We start from the raw sequence: 25,780 nt of genomic DNA on the forward strand, positions 1-25,780 counted from the left end.
GGATCCTATTGTGAAATTTCAAGGTCTGTTAAGTCAGCTGCCTATAAACCTGATGTGTTATAACCATATGTCAGTGGTTATAACTTGTTGCTGACAGGAGAGAGAGAGGGAGGGCGTGAAAAAAAGTGAGATTTACCAATACTCAGGATCTGATGTGCTTACACACACACACTGAACACAGATTCAACATTAACATCCAGGACGCAGGTGATAGGTATTAACTGAAATAAAAAACAAAAACAAGCGGTTTACTGGGAATTGCATAATCATTACAATCAATGAGCAACACTCACCCTCAACGGACAATAGACAAATCTTATTTACAGCATAGATTAACTTGGGATGTACAGTACAGCAGAATTTAGGTTGATTATATTCACATTAGTTCCTAAGCAACAACTGAGATGGATTGTTTGTCACATGATTGAATCCAGAATGAAAAAAATAATGCTCATCATATGGCTATTTTTATGAGTGCCTATTATGAACTGTACAATAAATACACACAGGTGAATGCGAGCCAACTCTGCTCTTGCACTAGTCCACCATTTAGATGGTTTGACAGCTGAATACAAATGACAGCTCGTGAATACAGATGATCAGAGTCGCTGCTGGCGGCCTCCTACAGCTCAGAAAGTCAACATCCTTTCATCATTACCTCTATGCCAGCAGTGGACAACGACCAGGTCAAACTTGAGACAGCAGGAGTTTATCACAACTACAACAGTCCTGCCTCGTCACAGCGGAGATGAGGAAATCAAATTGAGAACCTCAGTTGTTATTTCGTAAGAAATGATAACATCTACAATTAAAACCTTTATTACAGCATACTGTTCAAGTAAAATAAATGTACAGTTCTATAGTTGCAGCATATAAACAAAAACAAACAATGAAAATTCCAAAGTAAAAGTGCACTTGCAGAAGGAGACAAACTGTCACACAATGCCAATATTTTATGAAAACGACTTTTGTTTTTTTGGTTTTTTTGGGCCATCTGTCTTGATATCATATTATCTCATGTGTGCTTGCTCACTTGAGCTGAAAACGCATATGGTTTGTGTGGGAGGACATATGCTAACACTTGAGGAGAAGACAGGAGAATTAGGCTTTGCAGGCAGTTTTGTTTTGGTCTCCTTTCTTCTGGGTCACTATGACCTGCTCTCAGTGGTTCAGACAGAAGCAGTGCCTTTGACTCAACAGTAGGGCAGGAGAGTTTGGGATGTTTTTCACTTATTAACTCACAACCTCATTCTCCTCCCGCAGCACCACAAACCACGCTGTCAGTGTTTCACAGAAAGAGGAAACCATGTTTCAGTGGAAATTCCCCGTTTCTCTCTGGGGCAACACAAGGTCTGCTCTGAGGAGAAAACATCTGGGTCAGCTCAGAAAAACTCTGACGTTCTGCAGCAGAGCAGAGATGCTTCTGCGCCTGATGTAGGGGGTGAAGACTTGTGAACTATATTTAAAAAAAAACAAAAAAACAAAACAGAAACCTGACTTTTATCAAGGCGTACAAACAGTGTTGAGGCTGTATGAGGGAATTGAGTGGGCAGTAAGAAAGTTTCCCAAACATGGCACTGAGGCAAAACCAACTGTGGTTTCCTGTGACGTCCCTTATGTGCAGAATAAATTAAAGGGAGGTCAAAGAAAAAACAAAGAAAAAGCCAAACGGGAGGGGTCGAAGACATTGTTAGCTTTGATTGATTGATGACCCTTTTTTAAACTTTACTTTGTGTTAGGACCGGAGACACTGGAGCTACATCTGATAATGCAAATCTACAGACTTTGGGAACTTTGGAGTAAAATAAAGAGCAGTATCTCTTCTTTTTGTGCTTTAAACCTGACCCACAGGCTCGACCATGTGCATGTTGAGTGGAGTTAATGGACTGCTCCCTTTTACAGTTTAGAGACAAGGTGACTAGAAATAATATGCTGTAGATCCACAATATTAAGTACACTACTAAGGCCAACACTCATGACATAATATTGCATTTTAATGCAAACCAAAAATGTTGACTCAATGTAGCACACATTTTAGCATGAAAAAAGAAATTTGGCTCTAACATTCGGGCCTGTAGGACTTTAAAAATCTTAACTACACTGTACCGCGTTGATTAGCTGCTTCCACTTGGATTGGGGAAAAGTTGCAGAACAGCTGCGGAAACTTGCGTTGTATCTGGTTTCCCATTTACATTCCATCTACGGCAATTCTAGTTTAGTTTCCTTTATATGACCAATAGGAGGAGATGTTTAGACTGTTTATCACTACCAGTGACAAGCTGAATTTATGGAACATACACTTAACTCGAATAATGGATAAAAAAAAGCAAAATGCCAAACAGGTGCTTTTATCAACGTTAAAACGCAAAAGCGCTGAACAAACTAATCCTAAATCCTGTCCGGATAGGCTGAATGATGAATATGTGAAAAAAACAGCTAACCAATAATAATTTATAAACGATGATGTGCAAACATAGAAAGCAAGTACTTGTTATTAAAACCAGAATGAATAAGCATAGAGATAAAACAACAGTAGGGCAGCCCATACACACAACCACTGATTAGTCCTTGTCTGGCGAGTAAAAGAGAAACCAATTTGTCAAGAAGAGGATCCCTCTTCTTTACGATCCGAGTGCGTTCACACTGAGGGGTTTCCCTGCCCAGACACAGGGGCAAAGCAGTTGCAGTGATCTCCATGACCACTTGTCCAGGTGATCCAAGGTGTGTGAGACTGCAGAGAGAAGGGTCCCACACACCAAAAAACACCTGGAGCTGAAATGGCGGAATAGAAAGGAGACGAAGATGGTCACTAACATGTGCTTACCAACACTGAGGCAAGTTAGAGACGGATTTCAGCAAAAGTCTCTCGTTTAAAAAGCTGCACCGTTACAGCCCAAGTTGATGACTTGCCACTGACCTGTAGGGGTCGTCCTGTCCGTGTGGGCCTGTGGTCGGAGGTGAGGGATGGGGCCCCCCATCCCTAGCAATTACACTGCTGTTTATTCTGTGTGGTGGTGCCTCTCGGCTGTCGCAGCTGCCTCAATGAAGCGTCTCCATACTGAATACCTGAACCCATCCTCTCTGGGTCCAGCTCACCTTTGAAGCGAACAGATAACGGAAAAATCTAAGCCACGCAGACACACATATGAGACTAAGGCAGATCCACAGAGCTTTGTGCAATCAAACAAACGTGTGCATACTCTCATAGAAACGCCCCATACAGACACGCCTCATTGCCAAAGAATGAAATGTGTACCTGAGTCTATCTTGTTGAGGATGGTGCGAGCGCACTTCAGGAAACCCTCCTCGACATTCTCCCCTGTCAGAGCGCTGGTCTCCAGGAACATCAGCTCTGCACGGGCAGAAAAAAAAGAGAAGAAGAAGAGAGAAACAAAAGATGGGATGGGATGAAAAGTAAGCAATAGAAAGAGAAATGGGAAGGCGGTTGAGCCTTCAAATGCAGAATAATGTAGATTTCACATCAGTTACCGTTCTCCTGAGCAAAGCGCGAGGCCTCCAGGAAGGTCACCTCTCTGTCTGCATCCAGGTCTTTCTTGTTGCCGCACAGGATAATAACGATGTTGGGGCTCGCCAGAGTCCGTGCATCTGTCAGCCAGTTGGTCAGGGCGTTATACGTTTCCCGACTGTAAGATATGACAGACACTTAGCGGGACTCAGGACATGTCCACCTATCTAGACATCCAGTGTGCACCGGCTCTTTTCTGTGCATTCCCATTTCAGTTTATCATATTAATCTGTCAAATAACTGTTACTAAATTCTAAGTATTACTTTAACATTTCTTGGTCAGACAGTGACCTCTTCTTTTGTATAAACACCTGAAATCCCTTTAAACACACAAAAACAGTAGAAGGCATATACTAACAGTATCTAGTCTTCAAAGAACTACTGCATGCCAGCTATAAAGTGAAACGTCTTACAGTGTTAAAGGGCATTAATGTTCCTGACTTAGAGATTTAAAAAAACGTGTTTTTCAAATCTGGCTGTAATCCAAAGATACTCCAGTGTGTGCCAATTACTAATAAATACATTCCAACATGATTATATAGTACATTGTGACCAGTGAGTAAAAAAAAAAAAAAAGCATCCAAAGTATATCTTCTGAAAGTTTAAAGAGAAAACTCTGCTTCACTACTCAGCTCAGCGGATTAGATTCATTAATATTTAGACGGCCTGTCAGGCAGTGAAAAACTTTCATGGAAACTCCTTTGGGTTGAAGCCATGGAGACAGGACCCTGGTGTCCTTGGCAACACAAGGCCAGTGAGGTGAGCAGAAGGGTGTGGATCAGCAGAATAATGTTTAACAGCTGCTTTCACAAACAGCCAAAGAATGACGTCACTCCTCATCCACACGCTGGTGAGGCCAAGCAACTCAGCTGCAGTCTGTTTCACATATATGCATTTGACACACATACACACACACTGCCCAACTTCCTGCTGACCATTTTTCCCCACTCGTGATCTCACTGTGTGGGTCCCAGTACATAGTCATTAAATCGTACAATATCTGGAGGTTGTGTGGACTCACTATAGTTTGAATTCAACTCAAACTAGATCCAGCAGTTCAAAATACCATGTAAGCAATATGCTTGTGTCTGCCTGCCACATTATGGAGAACGTGTTAATTCTGTTGCTTCTATAAAACAAAAGGCATAATTTGTAGAAAGACAGAGAGGCCAGTCGGTGCAGCGATTGTTTTACCTGGTAATATCATAGACGAGGAGTGCTCCAGCTGCTCCTCTGTAGTAGCTGCGTGTAACAGATCTGTGGAGAGACAGTAGAAATCTGAAATGAAAGTAAGGCATTCACAATATCAGCATCTGCTGATGATGAAACATGAGCGGAGAAGGTGAGAAACAATCCCTTGTTTTTACAGATTAGCATCAGTCAGGCATGTAATACACCAGTGGAGCTGCTCAGAGACATCAGACTTCAGCTTGTGACATCGGATGTTGACCAACAACAGTACGTATGCTTAGTATTTTGTGGTAACCTATTTTTTTGTGGTATTGTGGGCCGTTACCGGAATCTCTCTTGTCCTGCAGTGTCCCAGATCTGCAGTTTGACCGTCTTTCCACCAACATTAACCACACGGGAACCGAACTCCACGCCGATGGTGTGGTTGGAGTCCTGTTTAACTGCAACATGGAACAGCAGTGAGTGAAAAACAACGCCAATATAAGGTAACAGCACAGTGACTAACTTCAGTACACTTCTTGTAGTGATTACAGATGGGCAGATTGTGAGTACTGAAGTACTCATCGGCTATGGTTTTGTATAAATACTACTGGGTGTATGTTTTAAAAAAACACACACACCCTGTAAGTTATATGGAGGATGAACAAAAACAAGAAGATGCTCAAACATCCAAGTCTCCTGCACCACCCGCTGTCCGACAGAGGATGCTGCAGGAGATTTACATAAGAGATGCAAAGCATATCCAGGCACAAGTCGCCGCATTATTAGCTTCCTGCCAACGAAGCAGCAGAGGCACCATTTTGACCCTGTCCATCTGTCTACCCTCAAGTCCCAAACATCATAATCACAATCACATTTTACGGCCAGACACTAACATTACTGACTTGTTTAGTTATTAACATTTTCACAGTTTTGTTGAAGTTCAATGGATAGCAGAGCTGTCACATTCAGTCAATTAGTCGATTGGTCGACGTAAAGAAAATTAGTTGCCAACTATTTTGATAAATGATTAATCATTTCAGTCATTGTTCGAGCAGAAATGTCAAACATCAGCTGGTTCCAGCTTTTGAAATGTAAGGATTTTCTGCTTTTCTTTGTCATTTATTTGAATGAAGAGTTTTTGGGGTTTTGCACGGTTGGTTAAACAAGAGAAGAAATTTGAAGACATCACTTTGGGCTCTGGGAAATTATGTTGTTTTTTGTTTTTGTTTTTTTTTACAATTTCTTTTTTTTTTTTTAACAATTTCTTGTCATCCTATCGAATAAATGATGAATTAATCAATTGTGAATATGATCTGCAGATGAATAGATAACGAATATAATCATTAGTGGCAGCTTTATAACAGGAATAACAGGTTTATTGAGGACAATACACCTGTCCTGCAATAAATTCTGACTCTGAGAAGCTGATGGTGTTCAGTTTTGTTGACACTATCACAGAGGCATCGACTTAACTCAATTTTAGAGGCAATTGCTGGGTTTAAAATATATTTTCTTGTAGCCTAAATCAAAACCAGAGAACGGTGGTGTTGTGTTACATTTTACTGGCTCAATAATTAGCAACAATGTGTTAGGAATGTGAAAAGACACACAATTCATCTGGTTATTTCAGTTTCATTCCACCTGGAAGTTAATGAATAACTCTTAACCTCACAATGGAGTGTGAGACGGATTATTTGATGTGTGGCATGAAACAACCCAAGGAATCAACAGTATTTCATGACCATGTCGAATTCTGTGCGCCTGTGAAATAATGATAATACAATTATGTTTTCACTGTTATGCAAACCCGATGTGACTAATGGCATTTAATGAGACAAAACTTACACTTGTTCTCAATAAATTGGTGGAGGAGACAGGATTTCCCCGTGCCGGCACTGCCAATCACCAGAAACTTAAACAGGAAGTCTGGAAGCAGAGGAGAGGAGGTAGAGATCAATGTAACACCAACGTCAGTGGAGAATCCCCCGAGACAATCCTCAGATTTCCTCTTAATCCTATTGAGCTTCTACTTCACAGTATCCAACAACCCCTGAATTAGCGTGCTAATCACACAGGCTTGCGTGTAATCAGCATAACCTGCTACTTATGATTCTTGTTTAATATGCTTGTTTGTCTGTGGTGCAAAATGACACCAGCACTTACTAATGCATGCCAAGAGCAAAGCCAAAGCTTCAGAGTTATTGAACATGGCTTAGGTGAACTGACTTGCACAGGGTTTGAATGACCACAGCCAGCTGTTTGTACAGATGCTGTTGTTGTTGTTCTGGAGAGCGGGCCCTTGCTCTGGAAAGTGCAACCCAACCCACACAGATGTTCCACAATCCAAATGGCTCGGGCCCCTGACACACAAGGCCATCTACAGTACAGACAGCCTTTCCGTGCTGTGACTGACAGTTCTGATGACCGAGGAGACGGAGAATGTTGTGTACATGTGTGTGTCATAGGTGAGTCTATGTTTGTTAGAAACATATAAAGACACAGTGAAAGAAACAAAAAAAAAAGGAAACGCAAGAATGACGGTGTTTTCCTGTGACTGTGAGAGCAAGTAATGACTGCAAACTGCATCTTTCCTCCCGAGAGCTTGCTTCAGTTGGAATTTGAAGATGGTGTGCAATTTTGGTTGAAGCTTAAGCGCTGGCTCTGTGGGCAGAAGTGCTGCACTGGCAAATGGTTAGTGACTGCTGTGGATATTAACAGCCAGGTGGACATCCTGTGAGTATTCAGCTCCACACAAGGTCAACAGAAACAGTAGTTTAGCAAGAAAGAAAATAAATAAATAAAGAGGTGTGGGATGAGATTAATCCTTGGTCCCTGTCTGTCATTTAAACTTGTTATGATAGTGCTCTTGGAGCCACCTTCATTGGCCAACACACACACACCACCAGCTCAGTTTATGCACCGTTGTTTGTTCAAGCGGGCGTTTCCTCAAGCAACACAAGCTAGAGGTCAAATTCACGGTAACAGAATTGCTAAAGCAAAGGGAAGGGAGACTACAAGCATTTAGCGGTTTTCATCAACAACAGCAGCCAGCGTTACATCTCAACCACACGTTGTCAAAGGCTGTGACAGCAGCACTGACAGGATCAAAAGCTAACAGCTCCATTTTAAAAGCTTGTCTCAGCTTTTCAGCGGCTTCCAAGACATCACATAATTCCCACGAGAGATCTGCATACAACAATCAAGCTGTCAATATGTCAAAGTAACGGGGAGAGAGGAATACAGCGCTGCCCTCTCAACAGCAGTCTTTCGGGCCATTGTATTCTTTACACATCAATATTAAATAACCCGAGGGAACAGGCTAACACTCTTATCTGCATTCGCATACCCTGTGACAAAACTTAACACACTCACGCCCAGATCAACCTACGGTTTGTCTGATGTGCCCCCTGATCTACTGACAAAGTGCACAAAGCAATTGCACTTGAAGATGTTTGTCTTACAGCATATGAATCTATGCGCTTCACGAATGCAGTGCAAGACAGCAGGAAGATTGGAAGATGGAAACTTGAAAGATTAGACTGAATTTCACTAGTAATAAAATATGATACAAAAAGTCATGTGTAACAACAGCCAAGCAACACTAGTGTCATTTTTTTCTTCTTCTTCCAAACACCAGATGGACATTTTTCACTATTTGATGGCAGTTTATAGACTAGAGAGTTAATAAAAATTAAACAAAATGGACAGTTAAACAATAATGACACCTACTGAAATAATTAAAATAAACTGTTTTCATTATGGTGACTCCATTCATAGCCTAATTTATAGTTACTCTGAAAAAAAAACTGCTTGAAGTACATTGCTATTTAATCATCTATTTAATCTTCTATTTACTTGAGAAAATCACATTCTGTAGCGATAAAAGATAAACTAATGAACAAGTGCCGTTTACTGACCAAAGACCAAAGCAAATGAAACATTTTCATGAATTCCACATGGGACCATTTAACCTAGCCATGTGCGAACAGCGTTCACAATGCTTTTTGCCAGTTCCACTACTGGCTCTCCAGGAGAGGAGATAACACAGGAGACTGAGACAGAAATCAATAAAAGGCTATTATAGCAACCATTAGCACTGGCACTTATACATAAATACTGCCCACTGGGATAAAGTTTCATACAAGGAATGAGGGAGACAGGGTCCATGTAGAGGCTGATGGACAGAGGGTACGTGTGTGGGAGTGCAACAGGAGAGGATGACGGTGTGTCATTTCAAAACAACTGGATCTATGGTGTCAGGCCCATTGTGCTACCGATACTCTTGATACCACCAGCCAGAGTCATGATAAAGGAATTTATGCAGATTGCTGATAACTTTTTGTCAGTAGTGCTGGTTGTTGGTCATCATGTCGACGCTCACAAACGGATGCAGTCATGTCTAACTTGTGAAGAAGGTTGCCTTAGGTGCAGACAGAAGACAAGTTACCTTCAGTGTGGTAGAAACCACTGGAACACCTGACAGTTTCTGGTCTACAGGTTGATAAGCCACAGCTATCCAACTTCCTCATTACAGGCCCGGTAGCTAGTAGCTACCTCTTTAAAAAAAATAAGTGAAAGCAAGATTTGTCTAGCTTGAAATGCCACCCAATCCGCTTCCGTTCATAGCTTAGCTTACCCCAGCGTCTGCAAGCACATCCGTCGTGTATAGACATGCAACTGTGGTTTTGCGTCTCAAGTTTGGCCAACTTTTACCTGTAAATGTATCGCCATCTGTTTGCTTATGTTACTGGCCGTTTTAGGAAGCGATGCACTCCGCCACCGCGAGACATGCGTGGCACTTAATACACACAAAGCCCTTCAACCACACCAGTTTCTCCGGATAAAATTTTAACAGCAGACGTTAGTTGTCAGTGCTGAAACTCGTTATCACGGTGAGGTGGCAGCTAAACTAAGCTAACCACGTAGCTCGCTGACTAGCAACGTTGCTAAGAGCCAGTCTGTCACATCACAGCACAGAGCGGTGTGTATGTAACAGCTAGCAAGCATGAAATTACACTCTGCCGCTCCCACACAAACATACCGTATGTCTCAGACATGTTGACCCTCGCTGTATGAAAGACTCAATCGGGCCTTTTCACTGTCCTCTTGGTATTGTGGCAGCTGAGTGCTCGCTGGGTTCACACCTCTTTAGGGTGTTTATCTGCGATGCTTCAGATTTCCTTGATCCCTACCTAGCTTTCTTGCTCCGACCACAACCAAACACGGCAGCTGCGTGCTACGTCACCCGTCGGCTCGTGTTGCCTTCTGGTGTTGGTGGCCGTGTAGGAATTTAGACGAGAGCAAACCGATGAAGCGGTCGAAATTAAATTGTTTTCTTAGGAATAACAGGAATTCAATTTTCAATGCAATTTTTACGTGTTTTTATAGTTTTACTGTGTGACTGTGTGAAATCCCCTTTATAGCCCTACAAATCAAAAGATCAGAAATCAGAAGAAGTAGAAATCGCACTTCTATTCTTCATTTGGTCAATAACGTTGTCCCTCTCGTTTCAAAATAAAGTAAAAGATACCAAAATGGTATGGTACAACAGCTTGCATTTTGTTTTGTCATTAATACGTTTAAATTGATTGAATTAAAATTGTTTAATTATGAGAGGAACGTGGTCCTGCGATGAAGAGAATTTAGCATTGCATCACAAATCTCACCTCCTTTGCCGAAGCGCCAGCATTTGTCATTTTCAGTCAAAGCAGATTTTATTCAGATCCTTGTCTTGTCAAAATAATCTGATTTGGTCATTTCTATAATAATTTGAGATCAAACGTTATTGATCCTGTATTTCTGTAGTTGCATAGGTTGTCTTGTAGGTTCAACAGCAGACCACAAGAGGGCAGGCAAAGATAAAGGCACTGGATTTTCTAGAGAAAGAAAAATGTAGTGCTGGTACCTGGAAGGAGACTGAATCCTCTACATGACATGACATAACATGGTATGGCATTTTTAGTTCCTTTCTGGGTTTATTTTGTATAATTTCTTTTCTCGTTCATTTTTTTTTATGTTTAACTGTTGTACCTAAGACATCTGCTACATCTACTGATCCATGCTGCCCTTGTGCTTGTACTATTGCCCATATTTTGGCCATTAAAAAAAATAATCAGTGCATAAACATGTAGTGGCAAAATCTGTGTTAAATGGAGTTATGCATAAATACAGTGTTTTTGGCAAGCAGATGACGACTTTCCCCTGGAAATAATTGCTCAGAGAAATGTCTTTTGAGGTTTTAGAGGAATGTCTGTTTTCTTGTTTTTGGCCTATTCATTCATCACCTTTCCATACCTGCACACACACACACACACACACAGAGCCCAGGGCGTGGAGTGCAGTGCCGCCCAAGGGCAACAGGTGATAAATTACAGAGCCTTCCACTTTGCTTCTATCTTTCCTAGTTCCTCCCTGCCTTTGTTCTGCTTTGGCAGATCCACTCATCCTCCCCAGCCTTGTTAAAAGCTCTTTTCACTGAGATTAAAGACAGAAGGAAACACAAGGCTCAGCTTCGTGTGGGGGCACGGATGTTTTCCTAAGGTGGGCTCCAAGAAAGGCCATCCTCAAAGGTGTGCAGCAGGCAGAAAGAAAAAGACTGAGGCTTCTGCTTCCGTTAGGTGCTCTGCTTACCTTTGAGGTTGTCTCAGTGCTTATTGTGTCTTTGTCTCTCCTGTCCTCATTCTTGTCCTCTCATCCATCGCAGGTGTCATCATTAGAGCAGACATTTGTTTGGACTACGGGCCAGACAAGGTGCCTTTGTGTGTGTTTATGTGTGGGTTGAGCAGGGATTTTGACCTTGGACTATCCAGTCACTAGCAGTTCAGACTAACAGCAGAGAGGCCTGCTGCATTCACATGCTTTCAGACGAACATGTCAAGCAGAAAATAACTATGAATGTGAATCTGTTTCTATGCTCCTCCTGAGCATAGAAACAGACCCTTTCATGTCCCATCCAGACAGTTTCAATGCAGGATCAAAACTAATGGTGTTCACGATGAGCACACTGGGGAAGCCCCACATAAAGACCCAACAACATTCACAGTGTTTACAACAAACAATGAGTCATTTTGCAGAGGATAATTTCCCAATTCTTGGGACAGGTGAGCTCTGCTATGGGCTGGCATCACTGTAAATATAAAGGTGTTTGTCACATCATTAGTCATCACCCATACAGCAAAACAGAGAGATGCCTGATGACCTGCTGTTTTATATAGAGACACAAAGGCGCTCTATGGCTGTTAAGACACACGGTGGTGTAAACATAGCCGAGAGGTGTGAACGCATTAATGAGTTGAAACAAGTACAGGAATCTCATACTGGCAGAAGGTGTTTACTCCGGCTGACAGGCCAGTCACCTACAGAGGCGCTGTTACTGCAGTAAGGTTTGAAAAATCACAGGTCGGAAAACCCAACAGTCAAAAACTGAATGAGGCTCTCAGACAGATGCCCATGTGTGTCAGAGTGGAGAACGAACAGTGCAGCTCTGATTCAGACTGAGGGGGTGTATTTATGTGCATACCTACTCTGCACAGAAGCGCTTGTGCAACTGTTTGTTTGCACGCCAGGGCATTCGTTTCAGTACTGTACTTCACTCTGCACTGCCTACATTAGTAAACCTTGTAGGTCACCATACATTAGAGCTGAAACCCCAGGCTATTTGAATTACTGTTGGTAAAAGGAATGGGAGCCACACATTAACAAAGAGTGACTGCAGAGTGGGAAGAACAAGAGAGCATCTCTAAAAGCCATAGTGACTGTTTAAAAAAGGAGAGAAAGGTCAGGCATTTCAAGTTCCTTTTAGCTATTCAAACTTATCTTCTCTTTTGCGGTCCTGCCATTGAGACTGATGTAATGCTGTAGATGCCCCATAGTCATTTATTTATAGACTGAAGACTACTGGACTGCATTTTATTATAAATGATGGGATGACCATCGTATCACACTCACGTGCTACTGGAAACAGTGTGACATCGTATTATTTATCTTACTGAACATATTTTGTCACATTAACTGATTTTCTATAGAGATTAAACACTTGCAAATAAAAGACTAAAGATTAGAAAAATGTCGTCAGATTTACACTTGCTACAAAATCAAGTGAGGACACGTATCACAATCTGCCTTGAATCTCGGTTTAGCAGAAGCCTGGCATGTGATCGCAGAGGTCAACCATTTTCATCATAACAAGTCTGATTGTTGTGGTGAGATAATCGATAATAGAACGAAAGCATCACAACCTACCTAGAGGCCCACAGACTTGTTGCTGGGTGTTTTTGCTGTTTGCAGTTCATAGAACATAAATTCAGACTTAAACCTGAACATCTGTCAGCTGAGGATTCAGACAAGCAGCCAGTCCACTTATTTTAAATGGGTGGCCACGAACGGGTACCGACATGAGACTAAGCAAAAGAATGTAAATGAGCTCAAGGGTTCAAGCAAACCCACAACCACAAGAACCCGAGCATCTCCTAACAACCACAGCTCTATAAGCAGCTATATAAGGTGATGCAAAGGGTTTAAATTTAATGGAGCAACGCCTGCAAGTTAGATCAGACAGGACAGTCGTACTGTTTCATTCACACATGGCATACTCTTTCTGCAACATATATTCAACACTCTTTTTGCCATAAGGTGGTCTTTTTGAGTTGCCACGCCGACGCTTTTGAGCACAAATGAAGAGTGTGTCCGTGTCCCTTGAGGGACCTTGGAGGCGTTTGAGTTTTTCTGTCTGTGCTGTTGGCAGCTTGTAGAAATGTTAAGGACTGCTGATTCTCCTCAACAAGCTCAGTGTTTTTGTTATTCTGGCTGTGTTAAGACTGTATTTGTGCACTGGCAATATCACTAATTATCATCACGCCAACTCTTGAGGGAACTGATGAGATATTCTTGTAGTAAATCCATCCCACATGAGTTGGCTGACTGAACTAAGGATTTACAGCCATAACTATTTTACTTTGCTGGCAAAATGACAGTGAAGCTGAGATTATAAAACTTTCACCACTTCTTTTAAAAAGTGTAAAGGAACATTGCAACAAATCAAAATATATAAATAAAATATATTTTACAACTGTGCTCAAAGGAATTTGAGAATAGTTGCATTTCCGAAACACACCCAGTTGTCAGGCTAATTCACCTAATGTAGTCCAATATATCGGTTCTGCAACAAATATTACATTCACGACTCATTCATGAGTATAATGTTCAACTTTTTGTTTGTTTCAGGGGTGTTAAATGGTATTGCCTTGTACTGAGAGAGATTTCTAATATTTTGTCCATATTTATATCAAGGTTAGACCAGATTAGATTCTTCCACGAGCAGTGTTTTAGAGGCCACTCAGGTTAGAGATGTTGATGGAGGTTAAGGGAGAGGACTGAACCGGGTGTGTTAGTGGAAAGAATCTGATGACCTCTCCAGTGAGCAGATCGCTATCTAAACCCCTGCAGCCTCCTCCTCCATACATCTTCAGCTATCAGTGCACAAACTCACCTCTCCTCACCTCCACGCCACCAGTTCAGCTCTCTTTCCTCTTCTCACACTGTCGCACCACAGCCTGGAGGACAAAAGGAGCCAAGTGCTGTTTGTGGTCAGGTGTTCTGGAGCCGGCAAGGAGGTTTTCACTTTGTTTGTCTTGTCTGCGCAGCAGGAATTTTTCTTTTTCCACTTGGAAGTAGAACTTAATAGTCTAATTCAAACTAGACTACAACTACAGGCCTTTTTCACAGAAGACATTTTGACTTGTCACAACAGAACCAAAAAAATTAGTGATGGATGATTTTCATTTAGCTGCTGGAAACACTCATGGACAAAATCATTAATGCTATTAGTAACACTTATGCTTCACTTACTATATCAAGTGAAAATATCTGCTCTGAAGAAAAAGGTCTACGTATTGAAAAATATCCTTAATCCTTGAAGCTTTAATGTTCTGTCAATATATCTGACATCTTTTCTTATTTATTCTTTAACATTTGACAAACTGGCTCACAACGTCTTAAAACTTACAAATTTTTCGCTGCTCGTTCTTCGTGTCAAAATAAGAGCACAGCACTGGTTTTAGTTGGGATGAGAGAATTAATGTGCTGTGGGAAGGAAAGAGTAGATATAGAAAAGTGAATGCGACACTGTCCTGCTCAGCATGTTGCACCTAGGTTTCTTGTTGCTCCCCTCCGAGCTTCACTCAAATTTCATCTAACCCCAACCTGAATTTTTGACATGTTGCATCGCTGTGTTGCGTAAAAGCTTGGAATCATCAGCCAAAGGTTATTGCTGAAATCATCAAGGGGAAAAAAAACATTACCACATGATGTGTCAATCAGCAACATGCCCCGATGCGTTCCTGCCTTCTTCTCAGCCCCAGTGAGATAATCAATCACAGTCGTTTGCCTCATGTTGTCCCACATATTGACATATGGAAGGTCTTATCATCTGCTCTCACTGCATGCTGGATGTAACTTGTTAAGGAATCTCTGCATGACTTCATTCACAATCTGTGGAATTCATACAGATCTGCTTTTTACTCCGGGGTGAAAAAAAAGAAAACGAAGTGAAATGGTAGCCAGAGGTGCCACATCTCCCTCCTTCTTTAGCTGACTGTCAGTGTGTCTGTTTCGTTTTTTCAAGCTCCAGCAGTGGCAATGAGAAGAACTCATATTTCTTCATTTAGAGGTATTCTGCAAATGTGATTGTCAGCTCATCTTTCAACACGCTCTTAACTGAAAAGACCCCTCCGGAAAACATCAAGAAACATGCCAGACTGCACAAACACAAAGACCGATGCTTGCTGTAAAGAAAAGGCTCTTTGCTTTGCATTGTATCTGTGTGTGTGTGTGTGTGCAGAGTAGGGAGGAAATCTCTATTGCCCACAAAGCCTCATTGCCTACTGTCATACATATCGATGTAGAGGACAAACACAAACTCAAAAACATCACAGCCTAATTGTTGGTTACTCAATCTGTGCGTTTGATGTTATCTTCCTTCCTTGAATTGCTTTCTTTGCCAATAACTCTGCTATCTCAGAGGTTATCTCTTATGTTCCCACAGCAGGCTCATATATCTCCCTCAGGCACAAACATATGCCAAACCATTCCCTATCTTTCCCCTTCTGCTCACACCTGTCAGAAAGCCTGAGAATTTATCCTCACCATTCAGATATAATGCCATAAACATCAGATTCTTTCACGTTGTTATGTAAAGGCAATTTCAATCACCTATTTAAGCCTCAGGATAATTATGTAGTGAATTCTTGTTGCTATCACGTTGCTAAAGCAGACCCCAAACTGAAGTTAACAGAAATGTAATAAATCCCAGGACAACAGGCACAATCTAGGTCAGTGGAACTTGTCTGTAATGAAATCCAAAAGTGTGCATGTGAGTCTCCAGGTAGTGTGCTCTTACAAGTTCATGCATGCCCTTTGCCGACCCCGCAGCCAGCCAGTGTCAGTGAGAGAAAACAGTTGTCCCCTGAGGATGATGTCAGGGGTCATGATGGATGACATCATGGATGTGAGACTCAGAGTAAATCTGCAAATCAAGGGGATGTCTCTGCACATCCTCTTTGTGTTTCAGAATGTTAGGGCAGTAATCGTACAGGAATCACTAACTATTGAAATATTCTTGACTCAGTCCTGTGATATGTTAGCACAGTAGCATAAAGCTTAACATACAACGTTCGGTTTAATCCACTAACATGTGATTGGATGTGCAGTTCCGATAAGAGAGGAGATGAGCAAAAATGTCACTTAATTGCTGGGTCTAGCTTTTGAAATATTTGTGTATGCTCTTTTCAACTGTTTTTTAAATTGATTTTTTTTGTTTTTGGACTGTTCTCTATACTCCTCTGGGTTTTCGACAATTTATACAATTTACAGACTAAACAATAATAAGATTATTTTTTTTAAAAAAGAGAGAGAATAATTGACATTACTTTCAGCCCTGCATGGACTACATGTATCTGTGAACTTTAAAGAGGTGCCGTCAAAATGCTCAACCTGCTAACGTGTCCTAATTCCACCTTACAAAATCCTCCCTCTATTTGTAACTGGAGAGATGGTCATTGACCTCAGTTAGGCAGGTTAATCCCTGTCTAATGGAGATACCCAAAGGCCCAGGTGTGCAACACCTGTGCTTTGGTCACACTGCTCGTGCAGGTGAGTGTGTCTCACCCACATCCCCTCCTCACTGCTCTTCTATCCTCTCTTAAGCTCCTCTAATTGTGTTCTCAACCCACATCCCCTCGAAAAGCTCCAAAAACAATCTGAGGTTCGCCTCATGCTGCCATTCTGTCTTTATCCTGCTCTTTTCCTTTTCTTCTCACACAGAGGAGTATTTACTGTGTCAGGAAGGCAGACTGGACGATATTCTTGCAATGGACTCATCACAGGATTAGACGTTGACGTACAAATAAGTGTGGGTCAACAGACTTTCCGTCTTCTGTTCTCAATGATAGTAATAGTCGTCAATATTCACCAGCAGGAAAAGAACATCAGCTTTTGTATTTTACAGTATTATGGATAAATTAAACAATACAAAACAAACACATGATAACAAGATAACTAAAAACAAAAACATTTTATTCAAATTTATATCTTCATAATTCATGTGCAGAAGTTAAATGTTTATGTTTAACTTTTAAGTTGAAAAACTGTTAGCATGGCAGGTAGCAAATATAGCAGATTTTTACCGAGCAACATTAGCATTTAATTTGTATTTTTTTGCCACCTGATGAATGTAAGTCCATTATTAACTCTGAAGGAACTGAAGGAAATATCCCACACTGTGTTCACTAGCTAGTGATTAACTGTATCTGTCTGCTTTTTGGTGCTAAGCAGGTTGTCGGCTGTGGGGCTTTATGAATATTTTGCTGAAAACATGCTGCCTGCTGTCGCCAAGAAATTATGCAGTATGAGAGCGGTGAGAGCAAACCAAAACTGTGAAGATGTGGGCTATAAAACCAAAAGTGAGCAGAAGGTCACAATGAAGATCAGTGGTTTTGTAGAACTGTGGAGATAGGTGATTATTCTCTGTGGGTTCATCAATACAAGTGACCTACATGATTGACGGCTAATATGAGGATATCGATTAAAGCCACTTTAAACCTATCATGGTAGACACTAACAGTCCAGCTTCAGTTTGGTCAACATACAACTTAGATGTGATTGTTTCTGTAATCTGTCAACAATAAAATCTGAGTCAGCTGTAAAACAGCACATTTAGGCTAATCATTTCTTTATTTAAATGTGATTTCTTCAGATCTCAATTTTAACCTTTGTGTGATATTTAACCTTTATAACAGTGAATGTAATTCCTGATTAGGACAGAAGACCATGGAATTAAAATAGTCTAACAAAACGATGTAATAGATCACTTCACCGAGGTCAGCTGAGGATAAAAACACCTCACTGTGATGAGTCCAGCTGCAGCTCTGTCCTTATGTCCTCTCACTTCACTGCAATCACTGTTCACCTCAAATGATGGGGTCTGCGCAAACAAAACTGTCTCTCATTTCCAGCAGGAGAGCTCCTCTGTGTGTTTGCTGAACCTCCTCTCTGTAACCACCTTTTTATTTTCTCTCTCTCTCTCTCTCTCTCTCTCGGCCTCACGTCCCCACTGCAAACACCAGCCACAAACTTGTCATCTTGGCTTAATTAAAAGGCGAAACTTGCTAAACTCCACCCTCCGTCTTTAGCCTCTCTGTCACCATTTTCCTGAATAATTTCATCGTTTGCTTCGAGGGTCAAGGCTGACTTGACTGCTTCAAAGGGCTCTCAGTTAATAAAGTTAAACCCTGGTCCAACCCTAGGCCTTTAGAGGCGTAAGGTTAGATTAGCTGGCCGCACCGTTCTGAGTGGCTCGCCCTCAGGGTCTGAATGGTGGCTGAGCAGGACACAATGGAGCACAGGGATTATCTTTTGTGGAAGTGACAAGTTTTGAGGCTGAGTAGGGGGGTCAGGAGTCCTTTTGAGCTCACATGGGAAAGTGGCAATTTAGCTGATCCCTTCTTTACGACAACAATGTCTCTGTCACACACACGCGCGTACACACACACACACACACACACACACACACCAATGTAAGCATGTGTAACACTGTAGTCCACTCTATCCCACTATGGATTTCGTCCACTTTCATCTACTTTTCTCCCAGAGTTTCAAACGCTTTATTTTTGATTAACCTGCTCATCACATGAGACAAAAGCAGACCTTTAGGCTATGACAGCCTCTCTACAGGGACCCCCCAACACTCACGCACTCCTCCTTCCTCAGTTCCCCCCTCAAGGCAGAAACAAATAACCTCCACTGGGATTTCTCAGCAGGAGGCTTCAGCAGTGCAGAGCTGCTGATCACATTCCCGTGTCTAGCAGCTGAAGACATGAGAACCTTTTGGTGTTTCTCTGCTTAAAGTGTGACTTTTCCTTACAGTAAACAATACAAGAACATATGGACAACATGTGGAGCGTAGCTCACAGGAGGCCTGCTTTCTTCGCCTCACGTGTAAAAGTTTTCAAATGAAAGCACAATTACTTTCCCGTGTAAATTTGGTTTTGATCAGATGCCAAGTCAAATATTGCTCTCCTGTTGTGGCTGCAGTGGAAACTGGGTAAGCTCTTCTCTTTGAACATCACACACGTAACTAATAGCAACGGGGTATACAGCACATTAAGCTAAAGCTATCCTCACACAATGGAACAAAGTTGCTCAGTTGGAAAATCTGGGTGGAGATCTCAGGTGAAATTGATGTAGGAGTAGATGTGTGAGGCAGTTTATTTAGGGTTTGTTTTTCTGTAGCCATGCTGAATCAGCTCACTCCATTCTTGACTTAGAGCTGCCAGTGGCTACCGGCCCGGACAGGAAACCCCTGTGACCTAACATCCTTTTACCTGCTAGACACACCCGACTCACCCATATCCCACCACGTTGTAGACATCCACACACACACTAGAAACTCAGATTAGTTATTGCATGTGCACTTGCAGGTTTGTGCGTGTGTGTGTGTGTGTGTGTGTGTGTGTGTGTGTGTATGAGTGTGTGTGTGTATGAGTGTTGCTCTTTCATTTCCTTTGTAGTCTCTTAATCATAGACGTCTCCTGGGGCTGCAGCCTCTGTTTGCACAGCAATCACTTTCCATGATGTCACTTCCCCTCTCAGATACCCCCATCCACCCACAAACACACACACACACACACACACCTCACAAACTAGAAATTATATTCTGGGTAGTAGTAGTTTTAATAGATGTGTGATCACCTTTCAGGGTGAATGAGTGGAGAAAATTGAAAAGTTCAAGCCCAGGAAACAACACTGCTCACATGCGATGGAGGAGAGCTGCCAAGAGTGTCATGTAACATCTCTCTGTTTTTAAGTCTTTGTTGTTGAGCGTTTCAGCAAAGGACAAAAGTAAGACCAACTCAGGAAGTTTATTCTGGGCTTCTATAGATTGTGTTTGTCTTAGAGGTTTGGACAATTGGTCCAAAGAACTGAAGAAGTACAGAAAATCTGAAGAGCCATGTGAAAGGTTGGGATCCAGCGGATTAACTGATATTTGAAAGGAGAAAAGCTTTACAGGAGCTGTGATTGGTTGTCATCTGAATTTGTTGGCAGGGTCACTGCCAATGTGCACACTCAGGCAGAAACACAGCACACATAGACCACAGAGAAAGGTGTGTTGAACCTTTTTTAAATGCATTTGTTTAAGTTATTTAGCTGTTATATTGTCTATTTCAATTCATCAGTGTATTTTTCACTTTGCCAGATTATTCCATTCTCTTCTCATGTTGTTAATTTATAGGTAAAATGATCATAAAATAAATTATCATCCACTCTGGGACATCTGTTTTGCTTTATTGGTTTAACTGCAATCTTTTATGGAAACATCACATCATCCACAAAACTTTGCAAATATACAGCTGTGCATTTTCTGATCCATTAGCACATTCCACAGTGTTCTGCTCAACGCGACGAGTATTCCTCACACGTTGGGGAGAAGTGATGAAATACGATGAATGAATGATTTCACCCGAGGGCTGTAAACAAATGTGCAGAACTGGAGGAGTGGAGCTTCGCCGCAGTAAATGCGCCTTTTGTTTGTGTGTGCGTGTGAAACACAAATCTATCAGCACGTATGGATTTTGAATGAGGGCATGTGTTTGCAATAATAAGTATGTTTACGGGTATACTTTGTGTGTGTAGTTGTGAGAGTACACACACACACACGTACACAGAGAAACAGTATTCTGAAGTGCCGTCAGCTCTTGGAGGGCAGAGACGAGACCCGCGTTCAGATACAATAGTGAGCCGGGATGCAGAACAGCAGTTCATCATGTTTTTATAGGTAATAAATTGGCAGAAATGTGCCGGATGCTGCTTGTTCTTCAGCTTGACACCAGCATCCTGTCTGCGTTCTCATTCTCACCACGTGCCAAAACCGAGTGTGACACTCGCTCTGGAGAAAAACACCTGAGTTTCTGTCTGTAACAGTTGTTTATAATGGGCCTCTGTTTTCTTCAGCACTGGAATGCAAACATGCAGTACCTGAAAGTCACAGCATAAATCTACACAGGACACCATCTCAACACGTTTCCAGTCTTTGTCACAGCTAGTATCTCACAGTATTACTTGTGCTGTCTTTTTCTGCTGGTGTGTTTATTTACAATATTTTTCCGCCATCTCATAGACTTAAAGCTTTGAGGAAAAATGCCCACCTAATAATACATTATGTAATAAATTCTAAAAGCCAAAAATCTAACACTCGTACTCACACACTTGTATTTGAGTGTTGGTACATGTGCGCTTTACATGCCTCCAGCTTTCCTTTGTCTATTTGTGTTTTTTAGAAATACTTTAAAGGCGGCCTCATATCATCTCATTTAGCTGTCTGAAGTTGTTATTATCACAGATTTTCCAGTGTCGCCCAGGTACTGCCTGCCAGCCGGGCTTGTTATCCTCCACTGGACAGAATCAAGGCCATCATTTCTAAAATACACAGCAATTTGCCAGTAAAATAACCATCTTCTACTAGCCATTCAAATAAATCACCTTAAGCTCTACTGAAACGACATTGGCTAGACAGTCCCTAATAAATGCCTCAAGTCAACCTGCACTCAGCAAGGGATCTAGGTTGCCACACACGTATACAGACATCAGACACATTTATACACATAAGCACATGAACAGAGACAAGTACACACACAGTCTTCCCCCATCATCCTGTGCGGCGTCTCTCTTGATCCCCCCAGCCTAAGTCAGTCTGCTCTGCCTCTCACTCAACCCAAACAAGCTCACGTTTGGAGAAGAAATTGGGCCAATAAATCAAAACTGTAACCAACACCAGCACCACGCCTGTGTTTCTCTGACCTCAGGAGCCCCATTAACCAGCTGTAGTGGGGTCCAGGGAGGAAACGGGGCAGCCTGAGCTCCTTCCTCACTTCCCTGCCTGGCTCAGCACAGCACACGGCCCAGCACGTTTCCCACACACTGTCTGAGTTCACCTCTGACTTCTGACCCAACAGAAGGGGGGTGGGGTGCTGGTAGACCACCCAGTCAGGCTCTTAGGGGGCACCCCTTGGGGATGGGACGGCTAGGGGGTGTGGGGCAAAGACTTCAGTGCTTAAAGAAGGGGAAGAAGATCTGGGAAAAAAAAGGTGTTTTGGTGAGGATGGGAAAAAAAACAGTGAAGGAGGGGCTAAAGGGACTTTCTGAATGGGTGTCAGGGTCACTAAGTGCCTCACTCAATGACCAGAGGACAGACAGAGAAACACTAAACACTCACATCTGGGAGAATTCTTGTCCTACAGCTTGTATCTCTTTTACCCAACCTGAGGGTGGGGTTTTACTTGGTTTGTGTGATTTTTTTACACTCTGCGAGATGAAGAACCTCACTGATTGAAGTCAATTACGGTCGGTGCCAGAGGGTGAAGTGATAACACTGGAACAGGACTGATGGAGTGAAGATAGACCAATTCTGTCCCTCGGTTGTAAATCTCTCTTTATCACCTACCAAATAATAGTCCCAGGGCATTCACTCAGGCAGGAAGGCGCCCCTAATAAAGCTGCCAGATTGTGCCAGCACATCATCAGACTGTGAAGCCTCACTGGTGTTATTGAACAATTACTGTAGTCACTATCATTCACACCTTCTTCTTTTCTTCTTTAATTATTGTTGCACGGTGGTACTGGGAGCAGGTTTTCTTGGTGTTTGACATTTGAAAGACAGCCGCCATTTCATGACATGACTCAGTTTTCAGCTGTGGACTTAACAGATTCAGTCCTTTTGTGTGTTTTTAGAGCAGTTGGTGCATGTCACCAAGTGCAATGATGAGACTCATTTGAGCACTAGGACACAGAAGAATGAGCTAGTTAGTCAGATAAATGCATGGTTTTGGTCTTGTCCTAAAATGTGTTGAAAAAAAGAAAAATATGGAATATTGCTGCTTAAAGTTGAATATTCATTAAATCTCCATACTGAAAATGTAGGTCAGCAGTGGACAGAGCACTACAGATAGCACACAAACAAACACACAGGAAGAGACAATTGGGCCACAATTGTGTCAGAGCGACAACTTGCCATTATGCCGTCTTTGCTTTTTTACACGAAACCAAACAAGACCAAATCAAAAAAAGCACAACATGTAACGCAACGCTGACTCTGACAGTGTGTGTGTCCCATCCTGCCGTTCCACCCTTTCTCAGACACTCATTGATTCAGCGCTATTATTGCCACTGCCCGGTTAACAATACACCCCCATTTATGCGTTTGTACTTTTTAGACAGAGCAAAATAACAGCTCAAGATTCCCACCTTGAACAGGCAGTGTAAAAGGTCCTGAAGAAAGAGTGACAGTGGAAACTGAGCAACAAAGAGTGTGAACATAAAGAGATTTGACAGGCTGCAGAAGGAATGTGCCGGCAGGTAGTGCAGGGGCCCAGGAAGCAGGGAGACATGGGAAAACATGGAGGGGGGAACAATAGCTGTCGTCTGTGTGTGTGCATGTGTGTGTGCGTGTGTGTGTGGTTGGGTTAGGAGCCCAGGGGTAGATCGGTTTACCCACCACCATTTACCTGCTCAGCACAGCACTCACACTGGGAGCAGGCCTCAAAGGGAGACACATCAATGGCCCCTATTCATATCAACCCATGAATGTGCGTGTCTGTGTGTGTGTGTGTGTGTGTGACACGAGGTGTTGATTAATTGATGCAGAGATAAGGCTGGGAGGAAATCTTTCAGACTTTTGTCAGTTGCATTCTAAAATAAACGCCGATGTTTGAATTACCCGTGTGGTTTCTTTGAACTCTGTGGAAAAGTCCCAAAAAAATATTTGATTTTAGTTGTGCTGTATCTCGGCTGCTTCCGTTGCTCTTTAATTACACCAAATCACAGAGTGGATTAAAGCATTTTCTGGCCACGATACAGAGGGAAGATTACCAAATACAATAATGTGTTATGGGGGTCTTTATTACATACAAGGATCTCATTTAGACTTGCAAGTCATGATGACGGGATACAAGGATAAATGGCTCATATTACATGAATCCCCGTGAGCAAGGCTCTGGTTTCAACAAATCAAGAGGGAGAGCTGGGCTTGTTTTAGGGAATCAACACTATGGGGATTTCTTGGATAAACAAGGGGGATTTTGGTGAACAGTGTGACAGCTGAGAGATACTGTGCTTCTAATATTTTTCTATCTCAAGGCAGAGCTGATTTACATTTCCTTGAATGATTTTGTTGTCCTGTGTGAATATACCAAGCCTCAAAATCCGCCTAAACAAATGTTTTGGCACCTTTCTGTCTCATGTGATCATGTGATAAAGTCTTCAACTTACAAAATAAGACAGGGGCCTAGGGCTAAGATTTTATCTTGAGTATCATGCTTTGAAAGTACATGGTTATGTCCTTTTCATTCTATTTAATACTTCTATTATACTTGATCACAAAATGTGCTTTTAAGCAAATCCTCCAACCAGCACCTCTGAAGTTCACTGATTAATACATTGTATTGACAAATTTCCCAAAATTTCGAACTTTTTCTTCAAAGGTGCCATTCTGTATAATAAGTACATTAACTTACTCGTGCAGCATATCGTAAGGCTGAAGGTATTTGGTCAGTTTTCTCCACAATATTTTAGACCATCATGTGGCTCAGACTTTGTTCCAGTTTGGGTAAGGCCCTTTCCTGTTTTAACATGACCGTTCTTCCAAACACAAAGCCAGGTCCATAATTAAATTATTTGTCCCAGTTTGGTGTGGAAGAACTTCAGGGGGCCAGCATCATGGAGCTCTGACCTTAACTTCAGCCAACATATTCAGTGTGAATTATGAGTCAGTCAGCATCAGTGGCTGACCTCACTAATGCTTTTGTGGCTGAATGGGAGCAAATCCTCGCAGCCGGTCTCCACAAGCTCATGGAAAAACTTTCCAGAAAAAATAATAAATAAATAAATAAATAAATAAAAGACGTCAAAAAGACAATCACATGAGGTTATAATGCTTAGGTGCCCATATACTTATGGTTATGCTTTCCTGAGCTCTTATGTTCTTTTATTTTGGCGCTGTTGAATATTCATATATAATCATATCAAAAACGTTTTACCCCACCCGACTAGGACAGATTATGTTTGTGTGTGTGTGTGTGTGTGTGTGTGTGAGAGAGAGAGAGAGAGAGAGAGAGAGAGAGAGAGGCAGAAAAATGGAAAGATGTGGGTCAAATGTGGCAGATGTCGGCAGGTAACCTGACACGAGCTCTGGTTGTCTCCCAAGTGACAGAAGACATGGGTCACAGTGACAAAAACAAGTGACCCTCCAGCAGCTGGGGGAGCATGGTATGTGTGTGTGTGTGTGTGTTGTTTCATATATGTGCATGTTATGTATGTTGCATACATGTGTGACACATGATAGCGCACAGGACAGATGCCTGAAACAGAGATAGCCAGTTGTCAGGGGGTTCCCACGCTAAATCTGTGAGGACGGTGGAGTAAAACATTTCACGTCTCCTGAATCAGGTGCAAGCAGCTCAACAGATTTGAAGCTCAGTCTCACAAATGGGTAATCAATGAAGTGGTCTCTTCACGAGCACCAATCAAACGCTCGAA

At 42.0% G+C, this 25,780-nt stretch overlaps 1 protein-coding gene across 2 annotated transcripts; it reads right to left on the reverse strand.

Moving 5' to 3' along the window:
* Positions 1–803: 803 nt before the first annotated feature.
* On the reverse strand, positions 804–9,947 carry rab4b (RAB4B, member RAS oncogene family). 2 transcript variants are annotated; one of them, XM_046389167.1, is made up of 8 exons: positions 9,741–9,945; positions 6,545–6,625; positions 5,043–5,157; positions 4,721–4,783; positions 3,490–3,644; positions 3,257–3,352; positions 2,918–3,096; positions 804–2,772 (listed from the first exon to the last, which is right to left on the reverse strand). In XM_046389167.1, exons 1-7 carry the CDS (start codon positions 9,754–9,756, stop codon positions 2,981–2,983), a joined length of 642 nt encoding a protein of 213 aa, XP_046245123.1. In that variant the 5' UTR covers positions 9,757–9,945; the 3' UTR covers positions 804–2,772; positions 2,918–2,980. The 2 variants fall into 2 exon arrangements, with proteins under 2 accessions (XP_046245123.1, XP_046245124.1); XM_046389168.1 differs by lacking the exon at positions 6,545–6,625 and having other exon boundaries at positions 9,741–9,947.
* Between the last annotated feature and the right edge of the window lie 15,833 nt (positions 9,948–25,780).

Source organism: Scatophagus argus, chromosome 5 (genome assembly GCF_020382885.2).
Source record: "Scatophagus argus isolate fScaArg1 chromosome 5, fScaArg1.pri, whole genome shotgun sequence".
Taxonomy (NCBI): domain Eukaryota; kingdom Metazoa; phylum Chordata; class Actinopteri; family Scatophagidae; genus Scatophagus; species Scatophagus argus.

Bases quoted from the DNA above. Each gene is read 5' to 3' on its own strand.
- rab4b (XM_046389167.1), bottom strand. The intron at 5,158-6,544 runs GTAAGTTTTGTC...TCCATGTTGCAG, and splicing joins CCAATTTATTGAGAACAAGT to TTAAACAGGACTCCAACCAC. The intron at 3,097-3,256 runs GTACACATTTCA...TTCGCTTCAAAG, and splicing joins CCTCAACAAGATAGACTCAG to GTGAGCTGGACCCAGAGAGG.